Source organism: Alosa alosa, chromosome 21 (genome assembly GCF_017589495.1).
Source record: "Alosa alosa isolate M-15738 ecotype Scorff River chromosome 21, AALO_Geno_1.1, whole genome shotgun sequence".
Lineage (NCBI taxonomy): Eukaryota > Metazoa > Chordata > Actinopteri > Clupeiformes > Clupeidae > Alosa > Alosa alosa.
This window is the reverse complement of record NC_063209.1, coordinates 23100423-23120590: the sequence shown is the minus strand read 5'-3', so window position 1 is coordinate 23120590 and position 20168 is coordinate 23100423. Positions and strand designations below refer to the sequence as shown.

At 45.1% G+C, this 20168-nt stretch overlaps 1 protein-coding gene and 1 long non-coding RNA gene across 4 annotated transcripts in view; one reads left to right on the top strand and one right to left on the bottom strand.

Moving 5' to 3' along the window:
* Positions 1–19142, top strand: part of pls3 (plastin 3 (T isoform)) — a 39270-nt gene extending 20128 nt beyond the window's left edge. For 2 of the 3 annotated variants that reach the window (XM_048231361.1, XM_048231362.1), the window contains exons 4-17: positions 659–788; positions 3142–3274; positions 3459–3540; positions 3635–3800; positions 5991–6133; positions 8759–8785; positions 9178–9273; positions 13727–13922; positions 14274–14352; positions 14530–14647; positions 14988–15121; positions 15669–15792; positions 16367–16491; positions 17795–19142. In XM_048231361.1, coding sequence (XP_048087318.1) covers positions 659–788; positions 3142–3274; positions 3459–3540; positions 3635–3800; positions 5991–6133; positions 8759–8785; positions 9178–9273; positions 13727–13922; positions 14274–14352; positions 14530–14647; positions 14988–15121; positions 15669–15792; positions 16367–16491; positions 17795–17927 — 1686 coding nt within the window. In that variant the 3' untranslated portion in view covers positions 17928–19142. The remainder of the gene's footprint in view (positions 1–658; positions 789–3141; positions 3275–3458; positions 3541–3634; positions 3801–5990; positions 6134–8758; positions 8786–9177; positions 9274–13726; positions 13923–14273; positions 14353–14529; positions 14648–14987; positions 15122–15668; positions 15793–16366; positions 16492–17794) is intronic. The other variant, XM_048231363.1, reaches the window with a different exon arrangement.
* LOC125286343 lies at positions 11300–12908 on the bottom strand. The gene is made up of 3 exons (XR_007192164.1): positions 12825–12908; positions 11780–11841; positions 11300–11653 (listed from the first exon to the last, which is right to left on the bottom strand). It is a non-coding gene; the product is annotated as an uncharacterized LOC125286343 (long non-coding RNA).
* Positions 19143–20168: the final 1026 nt, after the last annotated feature.

Here is a 20168-nt window from a genome sequence, read left to right as displayed (position 1 = left end):
TGGTAGCTGAGCTTCACATTCCCCCTCTAACGACAGCTCAGCACAGACCAGTTCTGTCCACAAACCCATGTGATCAGTTTGGGAACATACACACACACACACACACACACAAATGCCTGTAGGTTTGCCCTCAAAAACACTCTGGCTCACCCAGACTCTGACGCAAACACACTTACTGTACAAGCACATGCACACACCCCTTCTGACACATTCACTATTATTCACTCTCAAACACACACACATATACACACCTTTCCTGGTAATGCTGAAACTCCCAGGGTAGGGCTTGTGGCCTGTGCCGACAGCGACGTGTGTGTGTAAGAGAGAGAGAGGTCAGGGTAGGGGGGGTTACTCAACAGCTGGTTAAGGAAAGAGCCAGTGGCTTAGAGTCCCAGTCAGGCCCAGTTGGAGAGCAGACAGAGAGGGGGCCCACTGTGCTGGCCAGGGCATGACCAATGGCAATAAGCACAGCTGTGTGTGTGTGTGTGGGGGGGGAGCTATATACTGTATGTGTGTATGAATGCATATGTATTTAATATGCATGTATTGTATGTATACGTGCCTGTCTTGTTGTGTGTCTGTGTATGATCTAAGTCTTGGTGTTTGTGTGCGTGTGTGTGCGCGCTCTCTAACCCTTGTGCTCCTCCTCCTCCCCCAGATCTTCCAGGAGCTGAAGAGCAGCGACATCGCCAAGAGCTTCCGCAAGGCCATCAACAGAAAGGAGGGCATCCTGGCCATCGGGGGCACGTCAGAGCTGTCCAGCATGGGCACACAGCACTCCTTCTCAGGTAAGGACATACACACACACTCTCTCTCTCTCTCTCTCTCTCTCTCTCTCTCTCTCTCTCTCTCTGTCTCTCTGTCTCTTTGTCTGTCTGTCTGTCTCTCTCTCTCTCTTTGTCTGTCTGTCTGTCTGTCTGTCTGTCTTTCTCTCTCTCTCTCTCTCTTTGTCTGTCTGTCTGTCTCTCTTTCTCTTTGTCTGTCTGTCTTCTGTCTGTCTGTCTGTCTATTTCTCTCTCTCTTTGTCTGTCTGTCTGTCTGTCAGTCTGTCTCTTTCTCTCTCTCTCTTTTGTCTTCTGTTGTCTGTCTTGTCTGTCTGTCTCTCTTTCTCACTCTCTCACACACACACACACACACACACACACACACACACACACACAGGCTACCCCCTGTCAGTAATCCCAAGTGGGCTCAGCGTAAATCCCATCTCCACTCTTACTAAACCCGTCTCAGCTGAGAGGACCCCACTGTGAGCCAAGTCCTGCTGCCACATCCACCCCATGCTGGCAGTGTTGGGGTGTTGATGATGCCGTCAGTGTTGGGGTGTTGATGATGCCGGCGGTGTTGATGATGCCGTCAGTGTTGGGGTGTTGATGATGCCGTCAGTGTTGGGGTGTTGATGATGTTTGTGTGACTCTTTGAGCTCTCAGAGATTTAGAGACACAGATTTTATACAAACATCTCCATTCCACTCATTTTTGTACTGTTTTCCAAATATTTTATGTTACATTCACACCAAGGCGCTGAAACGCCGTTGTTGTTGGTGTCTGGAGAACACACGGGGAGCAGGGAATGTTCAAAAGTGAACGGGTTGCTCTTTAGGTTAGTTTCTCCTCTCTCTCTCCATGATGATAGTCTTCATCCCTGGTTAGAGCAGTCCCCTGCCTTTCCCATAGGTGTCCTGATAGTGCTGGGCGGTATACCGGTTCTCACCGTATACCGGTGTATATTTTCGTTATGATATGATTTTTTAATATACCGCCATACCGGTGTATTTGATTACACAACGTTTGGAACGCTGCACCACGCGACAGTGTTTCAGACGGGACTTTTTTCACACGCACGCATGGTGCCACTGTGAGGCATAGTGAGGGTAAACACTAAACACCTGAAGTTTTTCCCCTGAAGTATGACCCTTAAGGCTTAATTTCTCCTTAGATAAGGGGTGTATTTAAGGGTGTTGCACAGAAATTATCCAGGTAGCAAGTAAAGCATGTTATAGACATGCACTGAGCAATACTAGCTGGCTAGTTAGAAATTATCCTGACTGTCATCAGTGCACCAAAACTAACTTTTTGTTAATGTTTTGCCTAGCGAACGAACCAACCGAAGCTCATGGCAGGCTAACAAGACATCCACATCCACATGAAGTTAATCAATCTAGCCTACCACTAACGTCATGTAAACCGCACAATAACAAGGCATGTTTCTGATAGGCCTATTTGACAGAGTAAGCATATTAGCAGAGAGGTTTCATTTTAAATTGTATAATTTTCAAAAAAAGTATAAAGTTGCACTACTTTTTGTATTGGTTTTATAGGCTACAAGATGTTTGTGAAATTTGCACAGTAAAAGTTAGGTATTTTGACTGCAATTGTCTTTGCATTGATTAGATTCTTCATTAGAATCATGAGTGGCTCTTTTGTAAACAGAATCATTTTCAGCCATGCAAATTTGCATTACCAGTAGTGGAGTTATTCTACATCATAACAGTAAAATAGACCATTCTTAATCAATGTACTGCAGCAATTCCTCTCAACCTGTAGAAAATGCCAGAACATCTGATTATGCATGGAAAAAAATACCGCCATATACCGCGGAAACCGTAAAGAATTTAGAAAATACCGTGGATATACATTTTTGGTCATACCGCCCAGCACTATGTCCTGACTCATTGCCTGTATGTTTAGAGCAGTCCCCTGCCTTTGCCATAGGTGTCCTGACTCATTGCCTGTATGGTTAGAGCAGTCCCCTGCCTTTGCCATAGGTGTCCTGACTCATTGCCTGTCTGTTACTGTAGCTCGTTGAAGAGAGCAGAGTTAGTTGTCCCCTCCCTAGTGCCCAAGGTGTTTTGGGGGGTTGGTAGGAAGCCATAAAAACACATACTCACACACACACACACACACACACACACACAAACATGGAGGTCACAGCAGGGTCATGCTGTCTCATCCCAGAAGAGTATTTATCACAAACATGCCAGGGGATCTGAGTGGCTCTTTGTCCTCATATGCAGTTCACTCTCTCTCTCTCTCTCTCTCTCTCTCTCTCTCTCTCTCTCTCTCTCTCTGGGAGTGGGAAAGCGAGAGCATGTGTGTGAGCTTATTATCTGATGTCAGTATATGTGTGTGTGTGTAACAGAGGAGGAGAGGTTTGCCTTTGTGAACTGGATCAACACGGCGCTGGAGAAAGACCCCGACTGCAAGCACGTGCTCCCCATGAACCCCAACACAGATGACCTCTTCAAGGCCATGGGGGATGGCATCGTCCTCTGGTGAGGAGACACACACACACACACACACACACACACACACACACACGTACGCTCAAGCTCCAATAATAACTCCTACTACTCCTGATGTCAACAGTCCCCACATAATATGTGTTCCTGGTTTGATATCTCTCTGATTGGTGTTACATATGTTGTAAACTCTGTTTCCTTGTTGTTTGTTCTCTAGTAAAATGATCAACCTCTCCGTGCCTGACACCATAGATGAAAGAACCATAAACAAGAAGAAGATCACGCCGTTCACAATACAGGTTTGTTTCTCTCAGGGGAACCAAAACAAAAAAGCTTCTCACTCTACTAGCTTTGTTCATTGATACTGACCTGTGTGTGTGTGTGTGTGTACAGGAGAATCTCAATCTGGCTCTGAACTCTGCCTCTGCTATTGGCTGCCACGTGGTCAACATCGGTGCTTTTGACCTGCGGGAAGGCAAACCTCACCTGGTGCTCGGCCTCCTCTGGCAGATCATCAAGATCGGCCTGTTTGCCGACATCGAGCTCAGCCGCAATGAAGGTACACACACACACACACACACACACACACACACACACACACACACACACACAGAGTCTTTCTTTCCTTCTTCCTTTTTGTTTCCTCGTTTCATTATCTATCTTATTCTGATTCTGTTTGTCTTAGATGGACACACACACACACACACACACACACACTCCTACACTCCTACGTGTTCCCCATTGTCCGTACCTGTAGCTTTGCTCTACGGGTGGTTTGTGGTGTCAACCTGGTTCAGCTTTACGACCATGGCTTCTCCACTGCATAACGTTCTCAGCAGTGGAATGCATGCATACCGCCCGAACAGATGTCAGTCAATCTGGAACATTCCAGAAAGACAGCCATAGGGATTGCGTCCTTGTGCAATCACAGGAGCAGGCCTGATGGTGAGGTGTGGGAACCCATACAGACAGCACAAGAGAGAGATGGACAACGCACATACACACACTTAATCTCTCTCTCTCTCTCTCTCTCTCTCTCTCTCTCTCTCTCTCTCTCTCTCTGTCTCTGTCTCTGTCTCTGTCTCTGTCTCTGTCTCTGTCTCTGTCTCTCTCTCTCTCTCTCTCTCTCTCTCTCTCTCTCTCTCTCTCTCTGTTGGTTATTGGTGATGATTTACACTCTACGCTCGCCAGTGGGGGAATTTCACTTATGTGTGTGACTCTGCCTGTGTGCCTTGGGTGACTGATCTTTACCTGCCCAAAAAGATGCCCCTAGCACACTGGCACAAGCGTGGCGCCTTCTCATGAGCCGAGGAGAGTGGGCACCATTTGGGCATGCTCCTCTGAAGCTAGGCGGAGCTGACCGCAGTCCTGCTGTTGTCAATCAGCCTGCTGCTCCAGAACAACAATGTTCTCTGAAGCACAGCCAGCCAATCACATCTCTCACAGCCAGCCAATCACAGCCAATCACAGCCAATCAGCTCAGCTATGACAGCTATTCAGCCCCTCCCTTCCCGGTGTCGTTTGCGTCAATAGAGACCTGTTTACAGACTTGGCTGCTGGAGTTAAACTGGAAAACTGGAAACAGATCTGATTTCGATCAGCCATGCACAAGTACAGCCAAGGTCTCATTGACAGTAATGGAATTCTTTTGTGTTGACCTCATCCTTCTGCTATTCTGCTAACATTATGGGGTGTTTTTTTTTTTTTTAGAGACAAAGATATTTCTACAAAGGCAAAACACCTTGATGTGAGCGAACCTTGAGAGAACCTTGGGATTGTTTGAGTATGATGATAACCCATTGGGGGGGGGGATCTTTGATCAGAAAAAGCTGCATCCTCTGAAGGCCACCTAAGGGAAGGCTACTGCTTGCCTTTTCACATGGGGAAGTGACAAAGTTCACTTTTAAGTAGGAGGTTCCCCTGTCCGTACTGTACTTGCTCTGTTCCCAGGCTGGCTTCTAGTCCACCTCAAGCCCTCATGCCTCCCACAGATCATCACCAGCGGAAAAAAAGAGGAACTCTCAACTTCGGTTAACTGTTCCTTTTTTTTTTTTTTTTTTTTTTTTTTTAACATTTTGTTTGTTTCCCATGGCAAGAGATGTCCCGCTCTCTCTCTCTTTCGGAAACACACACACATACACATACACATACACATACACATACACATACACATACACACACACACACACACACACACACACACACACATACACAGAGTTTAGGTTCAGGTTCAGCTGGCTTGTCCCCATAGCTTTGCTTTACAGGTGGTTTGTGGTCTCAGCCTGGTTCAGCTCAGCTTTATAAGCGTGGCGTCTCCACTCCAGAATGTTCTCAGCAGTGGTATGCTAAGCGCCGTTGAACTCTGAAAGGTGCAGGCTCACACTTTTTAAAGAGGCTCAAACTAGCCTGTACTCCGTCTGTCACTGTTGGAACTGTGTATGTGTGTTTTCAGTGTGTGTGTGTTTAAGCGTGCGTGTGTTTGAGCGTGCGTGTGTGTGTGTGTGTGCCCGTGTGTGTGCAACTGAGTGTGTGTGCACATGATGCTCTGGGCCTCCCCTCCTCCTCCTCCTCCTCACCATTCCTCTCGTGTCTTCTTCCTCCTCCTCCTCCTCCTCCTCCTCCTCCTCTCCTCCTCCTCCTCCTCCTCCTCACCACCCCTCTCGTGTCCTCCTCCTCTTCCTCACCACCACTCTCGTGTCCTGCTCCTCCTCCTCTTCCTCACCACCACTCTCGTGTGCTCCGTCCCCAGCTCTGGCGGCTCTGCTGCGTGAGGGCGAGACTCTGGAGGATCTGATGAAGCTCTCCCCCGAGGAGCTGCTCCTGCGCTGGGCCAACTTCCATCTGGAGAACGCCGGCTGGAACAAGATCAACAACCTCAGCGGCGATATCAAGGTGTGTGTGTGTGTGTGTGTGCGTGTGGATTAGCACTGGAAAAAACCTGGTGGGAGGGGCAGATATCAAGTATGTGGTTTAGTGACAGATAAACCAACCCAATGTAAGGGATTCCCCTTCTCATTAGTTAATGTACTGGGTGCCATTTAGCACTAAGGAGGGGCCCAGTTCATGTAAAACGGTTAAAAAAGGGTCATGCTCCCATGCTACCCACAGTAACGCTACATATTGCAGCCCCAGTCATTCTGTTTGAAGCTGTTATTTAAAAGTAAACAAAGTATATTGTGTTGCTCAGACTCGGTGATAAGTGGCAAGCGTTGTTTTGCTACATGAACGAAGCCATCAGGCTCTATGTGTAAATGTACTTACTCACTCTAAACCACTCACTTGGAATACGACCCTGACCTCACCTCAGACTAGACCAAAACAAAGATGTCAGCGGGCATAATGAGCCTGGTGTTGTGTCAGCACAGATGTTTGTGATGTGCACAGTTTAATGACTACACAAGGAGGCAGTATGTGTTGAAATGCATTCGGCTTTTCCTGCATTATGGATCCATAAACACTGTGAAGACATGGCGGAAAACATCTGTTCAATCGATGCCTCTTCCGAGAACACAGAGGAGGCAGTGTGAGAGGGTTGTGTGTGTGAGAGGGTTGTGTGTGTGAGAGGGTTGTGTGTGTGAGAAGGGTTGTGTGTGTGTGAGAGAGGGTTGTGTGTGTGTGAGAAGAGGGTTGTGTGTGTGAGAGGGGTTGTGTGTGTGTGAAAAGGAGTTGTGTGTGTGAGAATTCAATGTGTTATTGAGAGGGTTGTGTGTGTGTGTGAGGGTTGTGTGTGTGTGAGAGAGGGTTGTTGTGTGTGTAAGAGAGGGTTGTGTGTGTGTGTAAGAGAGGGTTGTGTGTGTGTGTAAGAGAGGGTTGTGTGTGTGTGTAAGAGAGGGTTGTGTGTGTGTGTAAGAGAGGGTTGTGTGTGGGTGAGAGGGTTGTGTGTGTGTGAGAGGGTTGTGTGTGTGTGAGAGAGAGGGTTGTGTGTGTGGGAGGGTTGTGTGTGTGTGTGTAAGAGAGGGTTGTGTGTGTGTGAGGGTTGTGTGTGTGTGTGGGTGTGAGGGTTGTGTGTGTGTGAGGGTTGTGTGTGTGTGTGTGAGGGTTGTGTGTGTGTGAGGGTTGTGTGTGAGTGAGGGTTGTGTGTGAGTGAGAGGGTGGAATTAGAACTTAAACCTTTCCCTCTCCCTCTCCCTCTCTCCCTCTCTCTCCCTCTCTCTCTCCCTCTCCTCTGTCTCTGTGCTGAGTTACTGCTCACCCCATCTGGGTATGAGCGGTCATGTGATTTCATATCCCCCATCTCTCCTCCTCTGCTAAGCAGGCAGCGTATGGGGCCACTTGTGCTCTCTGACCCCCCGCTCCCCTCTCATACAACTCACTTCACTTCATCTTCCTCTCTGTCTGTCTGTCTGTCTGTCTGTCTGTCTGTCTCTCTCTCTCTCTGTCTCTCAATGTCTCCTTCTCTCTTCTCTCTCTCTCTCTCTCTCTCTCTCTCTCGTAGCTTCTCTTGTTTTCTCTTCTCACCTCTCTCTCGTTCACTTCACTTATCTCTCTCTCCGCGCCCCCCCCCCACACTCACTCCATCTTCTTCCATTTTTTCCCTCTTCTCCCCATCCCTCCTCACTCTCTCATACTCTGGTTAGCTTCTTTCTCACCCCTCTCTCTCTCTCCATCCCTCTCTCTCTTTTTTCTCTCTCTCTCTCTCTCTCTCTCTCCCTCTCTCCCTCCCTGTGCCCCCTCTATCCCCTATTGACTCGTAGTCCTGATTATTTATAGCCCCCCTGCTATATCAGCTAATGCATGGGCATGGAGGGATGAATGTTTAATGTGGAAGGGGGCACTGCAGCCAGGCTAAGTGGATGAGCCCACTCCATGGAATGACTTCACTGCCTTTTTAATACGGCAGGTTTTGTATATACTGTACGTCGAGAGAAAACTACCTAAAACGCCTGTTGCATATTGTCGCACACCATTGCGACCAAACACAATCAGGAAAGCGTAGAAAAACGTTTTGATTATGAACTTGGCCCAGGCCCTGTAGAGGCACAGTTACTGAACCACTCCTCCACCTTACAGCCTACTCATCTGGGAGGACCAGCTCTGTCTCTCTCTCTCTCTCTCTCTCTCTCGTTTCTTGCTTTCTTTCTTCCTCTATCTTTCACTCTTTTTCTCTGCCTTTGTGTTGCGCTCTCTTTCTTGCTCTTTCTGTCGGTCTTTCGTTCATTTTCTCTTTCCCAGCCCACCTCTCTTTCTCTCTCTCTCTCCCCTGAAGTATCTTTGAATGCATTTCCCCTGAATCAGCCACAGCTGTTTATGTTTTTAAAAATATATCCCGTATGACTCCTAAATAAAGTTTGGAGAAATGCCGTGCAGTGCAGTTATTCTCTGAGATTTTCCTTTTATTTTATTTTTTTAAGGAACAATAACATCAATATTTTAATCTATTATTCCAGTTTAGTGCTATTGCATCAAGCTGTATTGTAATGGGACATCTGGCTGACTAAATTAAAGCATACACATTGTTTATCTATTATATGATTCTCGAAACATCTATGCTTTTGTTGTCTTTTCTCTATGCCTCAGCTGTCAGACTTCGCACATTCGGTGAAGGTACTCTGTCCATAGCCCAGTCGTGCCCGTTTCATATGGATGCTGATTGTTGACATGTTGCTCATTTGAAAGCTCATCCCGCTTCTTTACTGCCTGGACATTTGTCTCCTGTTTTATGTTTTATGTTTTGTTGTTGTTGTTGTTTGTAGTCTGATACCAAGCATGTTTGTCATGTCGTCAGTCATGTTGTCGTCAGATTGTTACCCATCTTTTTTTATTTTGCCTCATTGTGTACTGTTTGTCTAGCCTCCCTTTTGTGTGTCGTATATATGTGTGTGTGTGTGTCGTATATGTGTGTGTGTGTGTGTGTGTCGTATATGTATGTGTGTGTGTGTGTGTGTGTGTGTGTGTGTGTATGTGTGTTTGCTAATTAAATCCCATCTGTCCTGCAGGACTCCCGAGCCTACTTCCATCTTCTGAACCAGATCGCGCCCAAGGGCCAGAAGGAGGATGAGGAGAGGATCGACATCGACATGAGCGGCTTCAACGTAAGTGACCCATGCCTGCCGTCACCCTCCTCACACATGCTATGTATTTTTAATTCTCCTTCTTTTTTTGTCTGGGTTTTAATGGATGCCACTCCTTGTTAAATGATTTAACGCTGCTGTGCTTGTTGAATGTGTGCTTGTTTGGGGCCGCAGAGAGAGAGACCCTGTAGAGTGCTCTATAGATCCACACTCAGGAGGCCGCAGCGTGTGACGCAGCAGTAATGGATATCCCAGAGACTACACCACTTCTCTCTCTCTCTCTCTCTCTCTCTCTCTGTGTGTTTCTTTCTTTCTTTCTTTCTTTCTTTCTCTCTTTCTCTCTTTCTCTCTCTCTCTCTTTCTCTCTCTCTCTCTTTCTCTCTTTTCTCTATATCTCTCTCACACACACACTCACTCACTCACTCACTCACTCACTCACTCACTCACTCACTCACTCTGTGTCTCTGCTGGGAACTCCAGAGAGAGCTCCCTGATTTAATAATGGTGACAAATGCCAGTCGTCTAAAAGTGCCCACAGGGACTCATGGAAACATCAGGAGAAACATTAGAGAATAGCTCCATACATCACCAGTGACTGTGTGTGTGTTTGTGTGTGTGTTTGTGTGTGTTTGTGTGTGACAGGAGTAGTAAGCAGAGGCCACGTACATTTGTCAAACAGGTTCAGTGCTGAATTAAGTTCCTGTGTGTGTGTGTGTGTGAGCAGCCTGTGTTGGGAGGGAGTGAGCATTTGGCACACTGCAACAGATGCAGTGCAACTGTTTCTCAGAAACCAGTCATGGAACATAAGGACGTGGTGGGCAGGGCCTGCACTAATGCCTCTGAAATCCTTTAAAAAGCGTGCGTGTGTGTGTGTGTGTGTGGTTATAATAAAACTTGAGTCATTCATAGCAGTGCCATTAGAGCCAGCAGCGGGTCAATCTCCCTGTGCTTCATTATTTTCCAAACACCCAGCTTGGCATTTTCACTGGCAGACCTCTCCCCTTCTCCCACAGTGCTCAGTATGACTGCTGAAAGTAACAACGGAGTATTAATGGTGTCAGAATGCCCCCCTCACCCTGTTTAGTGTTGGTGGGTTGGATAATCCCTGTTTAGTGTTGGTGGGTTGGGTAATGGTGTCAGAATGCCCCCCTCACCCTGTTTAGTGTTGGTGGGTTGGATAATCCCTGTTTAGTGTTGGTGGGTTGGGTAATGGTGTCAGAATGGCCCCCTCACCCTGTTTAGTGTTGGTGGGTTGGATAATCCCTGTTTAGTGTTGGTGGGTTGGATAATCCCTGTTTAGTGTTGGTGGGTTGGGTAGCGGTAGTGGTGTGGGGGTAGAGTCCACCCTCTAGACAGCTCCCACCTGGGCTGCCCACTGATGTAGGGAGTCAGAAATGCAGTGATTCAGAGAGGGACAATGCCTAGGCTGTGTATGTGTGTGTGTGTGTGTGTGTGTGTGTGTGCGCGCGCCTATTCTGTGTGTGTGTGTTTAACCTCTCCCCCAGGGGCCAGCGCCTGTCCCCCCCCCGCCAATTTGCAATGGTCATGCTTAGGTCACATTGCTGTCACCGCTATTACCCCTAAAAGCCTGAGGCATTTCCAGTCCTCCTCCCTCTTTGTTTCTTGTGTCGTCAAACAGTTCTGTGCTTTTGTCTGGTTTGGGGATGAATGAGTGTTTGTGTGGCCCTTCCTGTGATATGAAGCGTTGTGTGTTATCTGACCAGCACACACTGGGTGAGGCAGGGGGGATGGTGCCAGTGCTATATGTTTGTTATTTTGCTTGCTATGAGTCCTGACGGACAGTTCAACATTATGCTTATATCAATAAAACATGTCATCAATCTCAATTCGCAGTAACAGTAAGCGTTTACATTAAGGTCTGGTGTGTTTTGATAAGAAACGGCATGTTTATAGCCCAACACCCGATAGCTAGTCATTTCTGGAGGTCTTCAGTTGATATTGGCAGTATGTTTTTACTCTTCAGAAGAGGTTAGAAATTCAGAATCAGAATTGGTCTAACATTTTATCAGAGATGAGTGGTTCACCATATATTGGTTTCTGATTCTATACGTCTTGCCAAGGGCACTTAAATCTTTCCGGTCTATGTTTACCAAAGGCACAGCCGATTCAGCTTTAGGTTCTCGTCAAAACCAGTGTGCTGATTGCTAATTTTGATGAACATATGGATTTACTTCAGATACAAGGGGATTTAAGGTAAACTAAAAACAACACTTACCGACAGACGTCAATTCAGATTCAAATCAATTCAATTTTGTATCCAAGAATCTGTAGTTTGTCAGACTGGATTTTCAAGGTGAGGTGTTCAAGCTCTCTTCTAGAAAGGTCAGGAAACCAGGCAACAGAAGGACACAGTGCTGTGGGAGACCCAAAATGCTGTCTTCTGCGGAAACATTCAACAAAATGTTTCAGCAGAAATAATGACCCCTAAACACACTGCAGTCACATTGAAGGCCTTATTTGGAACAGATGTGTGTGTGTAAGGAATGCTGACAGTAGGACAGCTCACCATAGAACCCTAGACCTGACCAGGAACGCCATCATTGGAGATGGGGAATACAAAAAGTTAGCCTACCAAAAGAAGAATTATGGGGAAAATCTTAATGGTTGCTAGCAGGAATTTACCACAGGACAACAAGTAAACTATGATGAGGACCAGTGCAGATTCCTCTTGGGCCTTTCACTTATTTTCACATTCTTTGTCAGAATAATATATATATATATATATATATATATATATATATATATATATATATATACATACACAGACAAACAATAATTAGTTGATTTATTTACTTCAAATGGAACACATTGTAGCCAGATTGAGACTCGACTGATGTCTTTCTCCTTCCTGCGGTTAAATCCTGTGACCTTTGTGGTTGGCCAGTTACGTAATGGTGCCCAGATGATAAAGAATGTTGCTAATATCAAATCAAGACCTCATTAAATCAGATATGGCCTCATCACCAAAAGATGGACATTAGGTCATCATGTCAGACGAAGCTTTTCCATATCTCTCGTCTGACATTAGGCGGTGGCGGCCATTGTTCGGTTTCCCTACACAGTGTCCTCTGTAATTGCTACACACTGGCTGATGGGCATCTGCAGCGTATCTCTTAGATTAGTCTGCGCGGCTGAATCAGACGGTAGCCGGCGCTTAGGCAAATGTGTGTGTCCCCACTGCTCAGGAAAGGATTAGGCCTGCAGGGCCTCATTTTACTGCAGACAGCATGATGACCGTATAATGAGCGGGCCACAGCATCCCGGCTCTCTCTCTCTCTCTCTGTCTGTCCGTCTCTGTCCGTCTCTGTCTGTCTCCCTTCCTCCCCAAACACATCCCAGGCACAAACCATTACACACACTCAGAGCTAAAATACTGTACAGGTTGCAGTTTATGACAGACGCAAGTATGAGCCTTAATAAATATTTCAGACGGTAGCAAAAGAGTTAAAAAAACAGTATGTTCAAAATTCATAATTAGAACGTTCTACAAGAGCTACACAAGGGGTAAGCTGTGTGTTTGTATCTGTGTGTGTGTGTGTGCGCACACGCACCTTGTATGGCATTTCATGGCCTTGAGTTCCTGGACAGATGTACCTGTGTTTGGACTGTCAGGCCAGACTGTTGGCCATCACTATTAGATCAGAGCCCAGTCAGACCAAGCACCTTGGTTTTGAGGGACTTTTATTCTGAAACAGTGCTTCTGAAATTCAGTATTGTATCCAGGTTGTGTACGCTTCGTACGCTCCGTGCCCATCCCATTCCCATGAGGGGAAAAGTGACTGATCTGCAGCATTGCCATACACTCTGTGTACACTCTTTACTGCCACCTTGTGGTGGGCCTGTCTGTTCAGACCAAAGATCTTTGAAAGATCTCTGAACCAAAGAAAAATCTTTGGTTCAGACTTGCCTTCAATCACATTGGATTGAAGTAGCATTGCGCAAAGGAAGGCGTTCACACAATAGACATCCTTGTATTTCTCCTTAGCTCGGTTGTATGTTTGTATGCATGTAGATAGATAGATAGATAGATAGATAGATAGATAGATAGATAGATAGATAGATAGATAGATAGATACTTCATTGATCCCCAAGGGCAAATTCAAGGTCTCAGTAGCATACAGACATCACACACAACATGCACTAACAGCAGAAAAAGTAATAAAAGTATATAATATAAAAAACACAACTAAGCAATAAGGACAGTAGAAGATAAAGAATATACTAAAATACAAATGATACTAAATAACACTAAATCTAAAACAAGTCTAAAACAGTATCCACATAGTGTGCTTAGGGGTGATTAAGCATGAGGCGCTTGCAATGACTGAGGCAGGGACTGAGACTGTGATTCTCTGTGCATAGTAAGGTAAGGTGCTCTGTGAGATTGAGTGTCATGGTGGAATGTGAATGTGAATGAAATATATTAATGAATAGAGCAAACGTTCTGTTGCAGGAGAAGGACGATCTGAAGAGGGCAGAGTGCATGCTGCAGCAGGCTGACCGCCTCGGCTGCCGACAGTTCGTCACCCCCGCCGATGTTGTCGCCGGCAACCCTAAACTGAACCTGGCCTTTGTGGCCAACCTGTTCAACAAGTACCCCTCCCTTACCAAACCAGAGGGCCAGGACATCGACTGGAGCATGTTGGAAGGTGTGTGTGTGTGTGTGTGTGTGTGTGTAGGACTGTGGACAGTGTGGCTAAAGGGAGTAGGTGTGTCTACATGTATGTACATTTCCTGAAGTCTAAAGCTTTCCATGCTGGAAATGACCTACAGATTATAGACACACTCTAGTGGATGTTTCACAAAATGACAGCATCATATCGGACGCAGCAGTCATCTAAAATTTATGTCAGTCAATTAATGAATCAGTCCGAACTAGTATTAAGCTCTATAACATTTCTTATGTGTCTGATGAATGTAAATCCAGCTTTATGTTAATGTAAAGAACCAGAGGTCCATATTTCAACTGTATTTGTGATGCTCTTCTTCCACTGCTACAGGTGAGACCAGAGAGGAGAGGACCTTCAGGAACTGGATGAACTCACTGGGAGTGAACCCTCATGTCAACCATCTCTATGGGTAAGGTCTCCCCCATCTCTTTACCACTGTGTGTCTGTCACAAATGGACTTATCTAGTTAAAGGCAATTAATCAAATGAATTGGTTAAATGCCAATTTTAACTCCCAACGATTATGAAAACGACATGATCGAATGGTGACGTGGACTCTCTGACCCTGTGTCCCCGACCCCCTGCAGTGATCTCATGGACGCCTTGGTCATCCTGCAGCTCTATGAGCAGATCAAGGTTCCAGTGGACTGGAACAACAAGGTCAACAAGCCACCATATCCCAAGCTCGGGGCCAACATGAAAAAGGTGAGCGTCAGAAGTAATGGCGATCAGACTCTTTGCTTGAGCAAGGTGTTTCACCTGGAAATGCTGTAGGAAGTCTGGACCTGTAAAAAACATCAGTCAAATGAATAAGGAGAAAGATAAACTTGTGTGGTGTGGTTTATTATGTGAAGTGGACTGGATGTTCTCTTGGATATCTCTAGGCACTTTTTCTCCCTCAGTGCAGCGTATCAAGAGCAGAGTTAAGAAGCCATGTCTGAATATCAAATGTGTTCTGATGGATTTAGTGATTTAGAAGTCTGGTACTGTTTCTTTTTATACGAGCGGTTGGCTAATGGGTAACCGCCTTGTGTGCCCACCCCAGCTAGAGAACTGTAACTATGCAGTGGAGCTGGGCAAGACCAAGGCCAAGTTCTCCCTGGTGGGCATCGGTGGGCAGGACCTGAACGACGGCAACCCCACCCTCACCCTGGCGCTGGTGTGGCAGCTCATGAGAAGGTATGTCATCACCACCACTTCCTGTTCGGCCGGGGCGAAAAACAAACACGCCTTCGGCTCGAGTTTATATTTAGTACCTGTAGTCTCTAAATGATTGCAACTGTGGTCACAAACAGCTATTTGTTGACCGAAGTCATTCAATTTCCATTGATGGGAGGGTGTGATGTAATAAAAGCATAAAAATCATATCCAATGCCAGCGTGCTATGAAGCTCTTCACTGTGGGTCTGTTTTGCATGTTGGGTAGATAGGGTAGGGTACAGTGGGTAGGGTGCAGTGTGGGCCTTTGGTCATTCATCTGTATTTCATTTCAGTTCAGTTTAGAGTCCCATGTTTTTGCTTCAGATGTGTCATTGTTTTAAAATTATATTTTCAATTTCTATAGAGAAGGATTTGGGAGAGAATTCTTCTACAGAGAGCCATTGTGTTCACAGGCATTAAAACTTTTACGAGCATTCCTATGCAGTGACCTGATTTAGGACAAGTGAAAGTAGTGATGTCATCTTGTGTGTGTGTGTGTGTGTGTGTGTGTGTGTGTGTGTCCTCAGATACACTCTGAATGTATTAGAGGACCTGGGAGATGGCGAGAAGGCCAATGATGACATCATTGTCAACTGGGTAAACAAGGTTCTGTCGGAGGCTGGCAAATCCACCAAAATATCAAGCTTCAAGGTTCGGCTCTTGGGTTTCTTTGTTTGATGCATGTACACATGCTCACTCTCTCTCACTCTCACTCACCCACCCTCACTCACTGACTCTCAATCACTCAGACACAGACAGACACGCACACACACTCACTTACGCATGTACACACACACACACCACACACCACACACCACACACAACGCACACACACACTTACTTAACATGCACACACATGCGCACACAGACATAGACACACACACACACACACACACACACACACTTACGCATGTACAAACACACATACCACACAACGCACACACACACTTAACATGCACACACATACGCACAGACACACACAGACACACACAGACACACACAGACACACACAGACACACACAGACACACACAGACACACACAGACACACACAGACACACACAGACACACACACAGAGCATTGCTGTCTGATGAAAGTTTTCATTTGCACTGGTGTGTTGATGGTCTCTCAGTCTGAACAAACTGACGGAGCCCTGGCCACCCTGTGTAGCTTGCTGACCTAATGGCCATCCCTAAACCCCAAACCCAAACCGTGTCTTTCCGCAGGACAAGGAGATCAGCACCAGTCTGCCCGTGCTGGACCTGATTGATGCCATTCAGCCCGGAAGCGTGAGCTACGACCTGGTTAAGACGGGCACCCTGTCTGACGAGGACAAGCAGGAGAATGCCAAGTACGTGCCACGCAGTATATACAAACAGCCAGGACCCACCACTGCCCGTTCGACTCTAAGCATTTTTGTTGGATGGTCATTGGTGCTCTAAAGGTCAGGCTAGCACAGCAGTAGGACTCTAGCAAAGATGGAAAGTACCAGAAGGTTCAGAGTGTGTAAGTTCAGTAGTCAGATTTTTGTCCTCTGCATTTCAGTGACCCTGCTTTCACCCTTCAGCTGCACTGAGGGCACAGTGAAATCTCCAGCAGGCTGGTTAAACCAGTTACTGCAGGATAATGAGGAAATAGGGCTGCCAGGAACAGTCACAGCTTGACCCCTCTTGCTTTCCGTAGTTTAGACAGATCCCAGACCCATTTATGCTCCCAATTCAACATCAAATTGACAAACAAAATGACAAACAAAAGTAGATCTATGCTACTACCACTCGTGCTTCCATTTACCAAACATAAAATATTAGCCTAAGGATATTGGCTTCCTGAGCTAGCAGGCTGTCTTCGCCTCACATCCACCTTTGCTGAAGGAGCACTATGGCTGACGGGATTAACTTTTTATAAAGAGGACTAGACACCATGACAACACCATGCTGCCGTGCGCTGGATTAATAGATGGTGTGAAATCCCTTTTGCAGTAATTCTATAGGACTCAGATCATCCCAGCGGGGGTTTCGTAATCTCTTATGCTGTCAGTAGGGTGATGAAATTAAAAGAGTGAATTTAGAAATGGATTTTTAAAATGAAATAGTCCATTAGCTGTATTGATGTTCAGAGTTGATGAAGATGCAGGCCATGATTCGGTTTTGAGACATGTTTGTGATTTTTGAGCTCATCAGCCAATCAAATGATACTTCTCTCTTGTGCTCCTGGAACACTTGAGTTGATTGGCTACGATTGCGTTGGAATGTCTGGGACACGGTGTTCTTTTTTGTTTGTTTTTCCCAGTGTAAATATTGAACAGACAGCTAGAAGACCATGAGTGGCAGTTTACTGAATTTCTAGAATGAAGAGATCTTGAAATCAGAGACTGTTACTGTTGATGTCCAGCTCTACTAATCTTTCGACATTATACTGTTATTGATTAGTCATCTTTCACCAGTCTATATATTATACTGTTATTGATTGGTCATCTTTCACCAGCCTATATATTATACTGTTATTGATTGGTCATCTTTCACCAGCCTATATATTATACTGTTATTGATTAGTCATCTTTCACCAGCCTATATATTATACTGTTATTGATTGGTCATCTTTTACCGGTCTATGATCCTGTTATCGATTAGTAATCCTGCCGCTTGTGTCCACAGGTATGCTGTATCAATGGCCAGGAAGATCGGCGCTCGTGTCTACGCCCTGCCGGAGGACCTGGTGGAGGTGAAGCCCAAGATGGTGATGACCGTGTTCGCTTGCCTTATGGGGCGGGGCATGAAGAGGGCGTAACCCTCCCTGACCACGCCAGCCAATCAAAGCCCTCGCCTTCACCACCTACAAGCCGTTTGCTGGTTAAAAGGCTTTTGGTTTAAAAGGGAAAAAAATTGAGTTAACACAGCCATATTAATAAAATAAGAAAAGGCAAATCTAATGGCAAAGAGATGTCAAAGAATAACATTTAAATGTTTGGCAATAGAAGAATGTTTAAGGGAGGGGTTAGAGAGAGGTGGCTTATAGATGGAGCAGGACGTTTATTTTTTTGTCGCCCCAACAGATTATGGTTTGCTTCGAAGGTACAATAGAATAAGACAATGAAACACATGCAAAATAATTCAGCAACATACCTAAACATATCTGCATTTTGGATTCAAGCCATGTCAAAAAACAAAAAAACACTGCAATGTATATTTTTTTATTTGCATATTTGTTATTGTGGACTTGCGTGGTGTGAGGGGTGTTATGTCGGACCACTCTTGGGAAGGAAGTGTGAGGGAACTGGCTACAGGCAGGATTGCTCCCGCTTGCAGTAACACTGATGGCTTTTTGTATGGGACCATTGAATCTTCATGCTTATTTTCCTAGTGTTTATATATATATATATATATATATATATATATATATATATATATATATATATATATATATATATATATATATATATATATATACGTACATATCTTGTGTACAAATACATACATGCATTCATTCATACAGTCTGTACTGGTAGAAGCTTTAAACATTCCATAATATCTGAACTCCTTTTAGTTTATGTCATATGTCCATATATACTGAGAAAAAAAGCATTTTGCAGAAAGATGGATGGTCCAAATGAAAACTATGCATGAACAATCTTTTTTTTTACTGTGCATATTATTTAAAATAACACACTCCATGGATGCTGAGGAAGAAAAACAAACACAAGCTTTAAGTGACCAATTGACTGTTCTGTGAAAAGTGAAGTCAAAAATAGGGCATGGAGCTCTAGCACAGAGCTGGTGGCCAGCACAGACGTGCTGTGGGGTCAGTGTCCACTTTAGTTCCAGCAGCGCGAGTAAAAGCAAACATGGGGGTGGGGGGTGTAAACTGGAAGAGTTGGGCCTCACTGCAGCATGTTGTCTGGACAGACGGATTTCAAACCAAAACCAGTGCGTTGTTTGTTGTGTACATTGTCTAGAATGAAGATCCAACTGCAGAAAATAAAGCACCCAATGCTGTTCATAGAAATGGCTGTCTTGTCTGGCTTTGTGTGGGTGTGTGTGGGTTAATGAATACATATTAGAAAGTGTGAGTATGCGAGGTGATTTTTATATGTGTGTGTGTGTGTGTGAGAGAGAGAGATGAGTGATAGCGTGTGTGTGTGTGTCTGAGGTTGTAGGGCTAATGAAGACATATTAGAAAGTGTGAGTACGTGAGGGATGAAAAGTATGTATAGGAGGGAAGGTGTGTGTGTTGGTGATGTATGTGAACAATATGGGGATTAACATATTGAAGCTGCTTGCATGGATGTGTCTACTTATGAATATGAATTCAAGTGGAGAGTGGGCTAGACAGCATGAATACTGCACAGTACCCTAGAGAATATACACACTCTAAAAATGTTGGGTTAAAAATAGCCCAAATATAACACCACATTGAGTTATCCTAACCCAATAGTCTGGGTACATTTTTAAACCCAGCAGGTTGGGTATGATTCTAACCCAAAATGCTGGGTTAGATCAACACAACATTAGTTAAATTGGCACAACAGACTGGGTGTGGCGTCATGGTGGAGAGTGGAATTCACCTCTACGAAGATGGGGAAGTGACGTCCTTTTTGTACATTTCTCCCTCTCTGTTTACCTCACTCCCACTCCCCTCTTCCCCCTCTCTCTGGCACATAAACAGATATGTATAATGTATACATAAACAGATAATGTATACATAAACAGATATACATAATGAATACATGCATTCTGATAGAGATAGATAGATACTTTATTGATCCCCAAGGGGAAATTCAGGGGGTCTCAGTAGCATACAGACATCACACACAACATGCACTTACAGCAGAAATGGTAAATATAAGTATAAGTATAAACATATAACCAAACTCCACTGTACAATAGAGACAGTAGGAGATAAGAAAAACTAACAAAACTAAATACTAAATATACTATATAAATTAAATGTAAAAAATCCAGTGTGCTTGAGGGTGATCAAGCATTCTAGTCTGGTATGCACACAGTGTGAGTTCAAAAGGTCTGCCGCTCT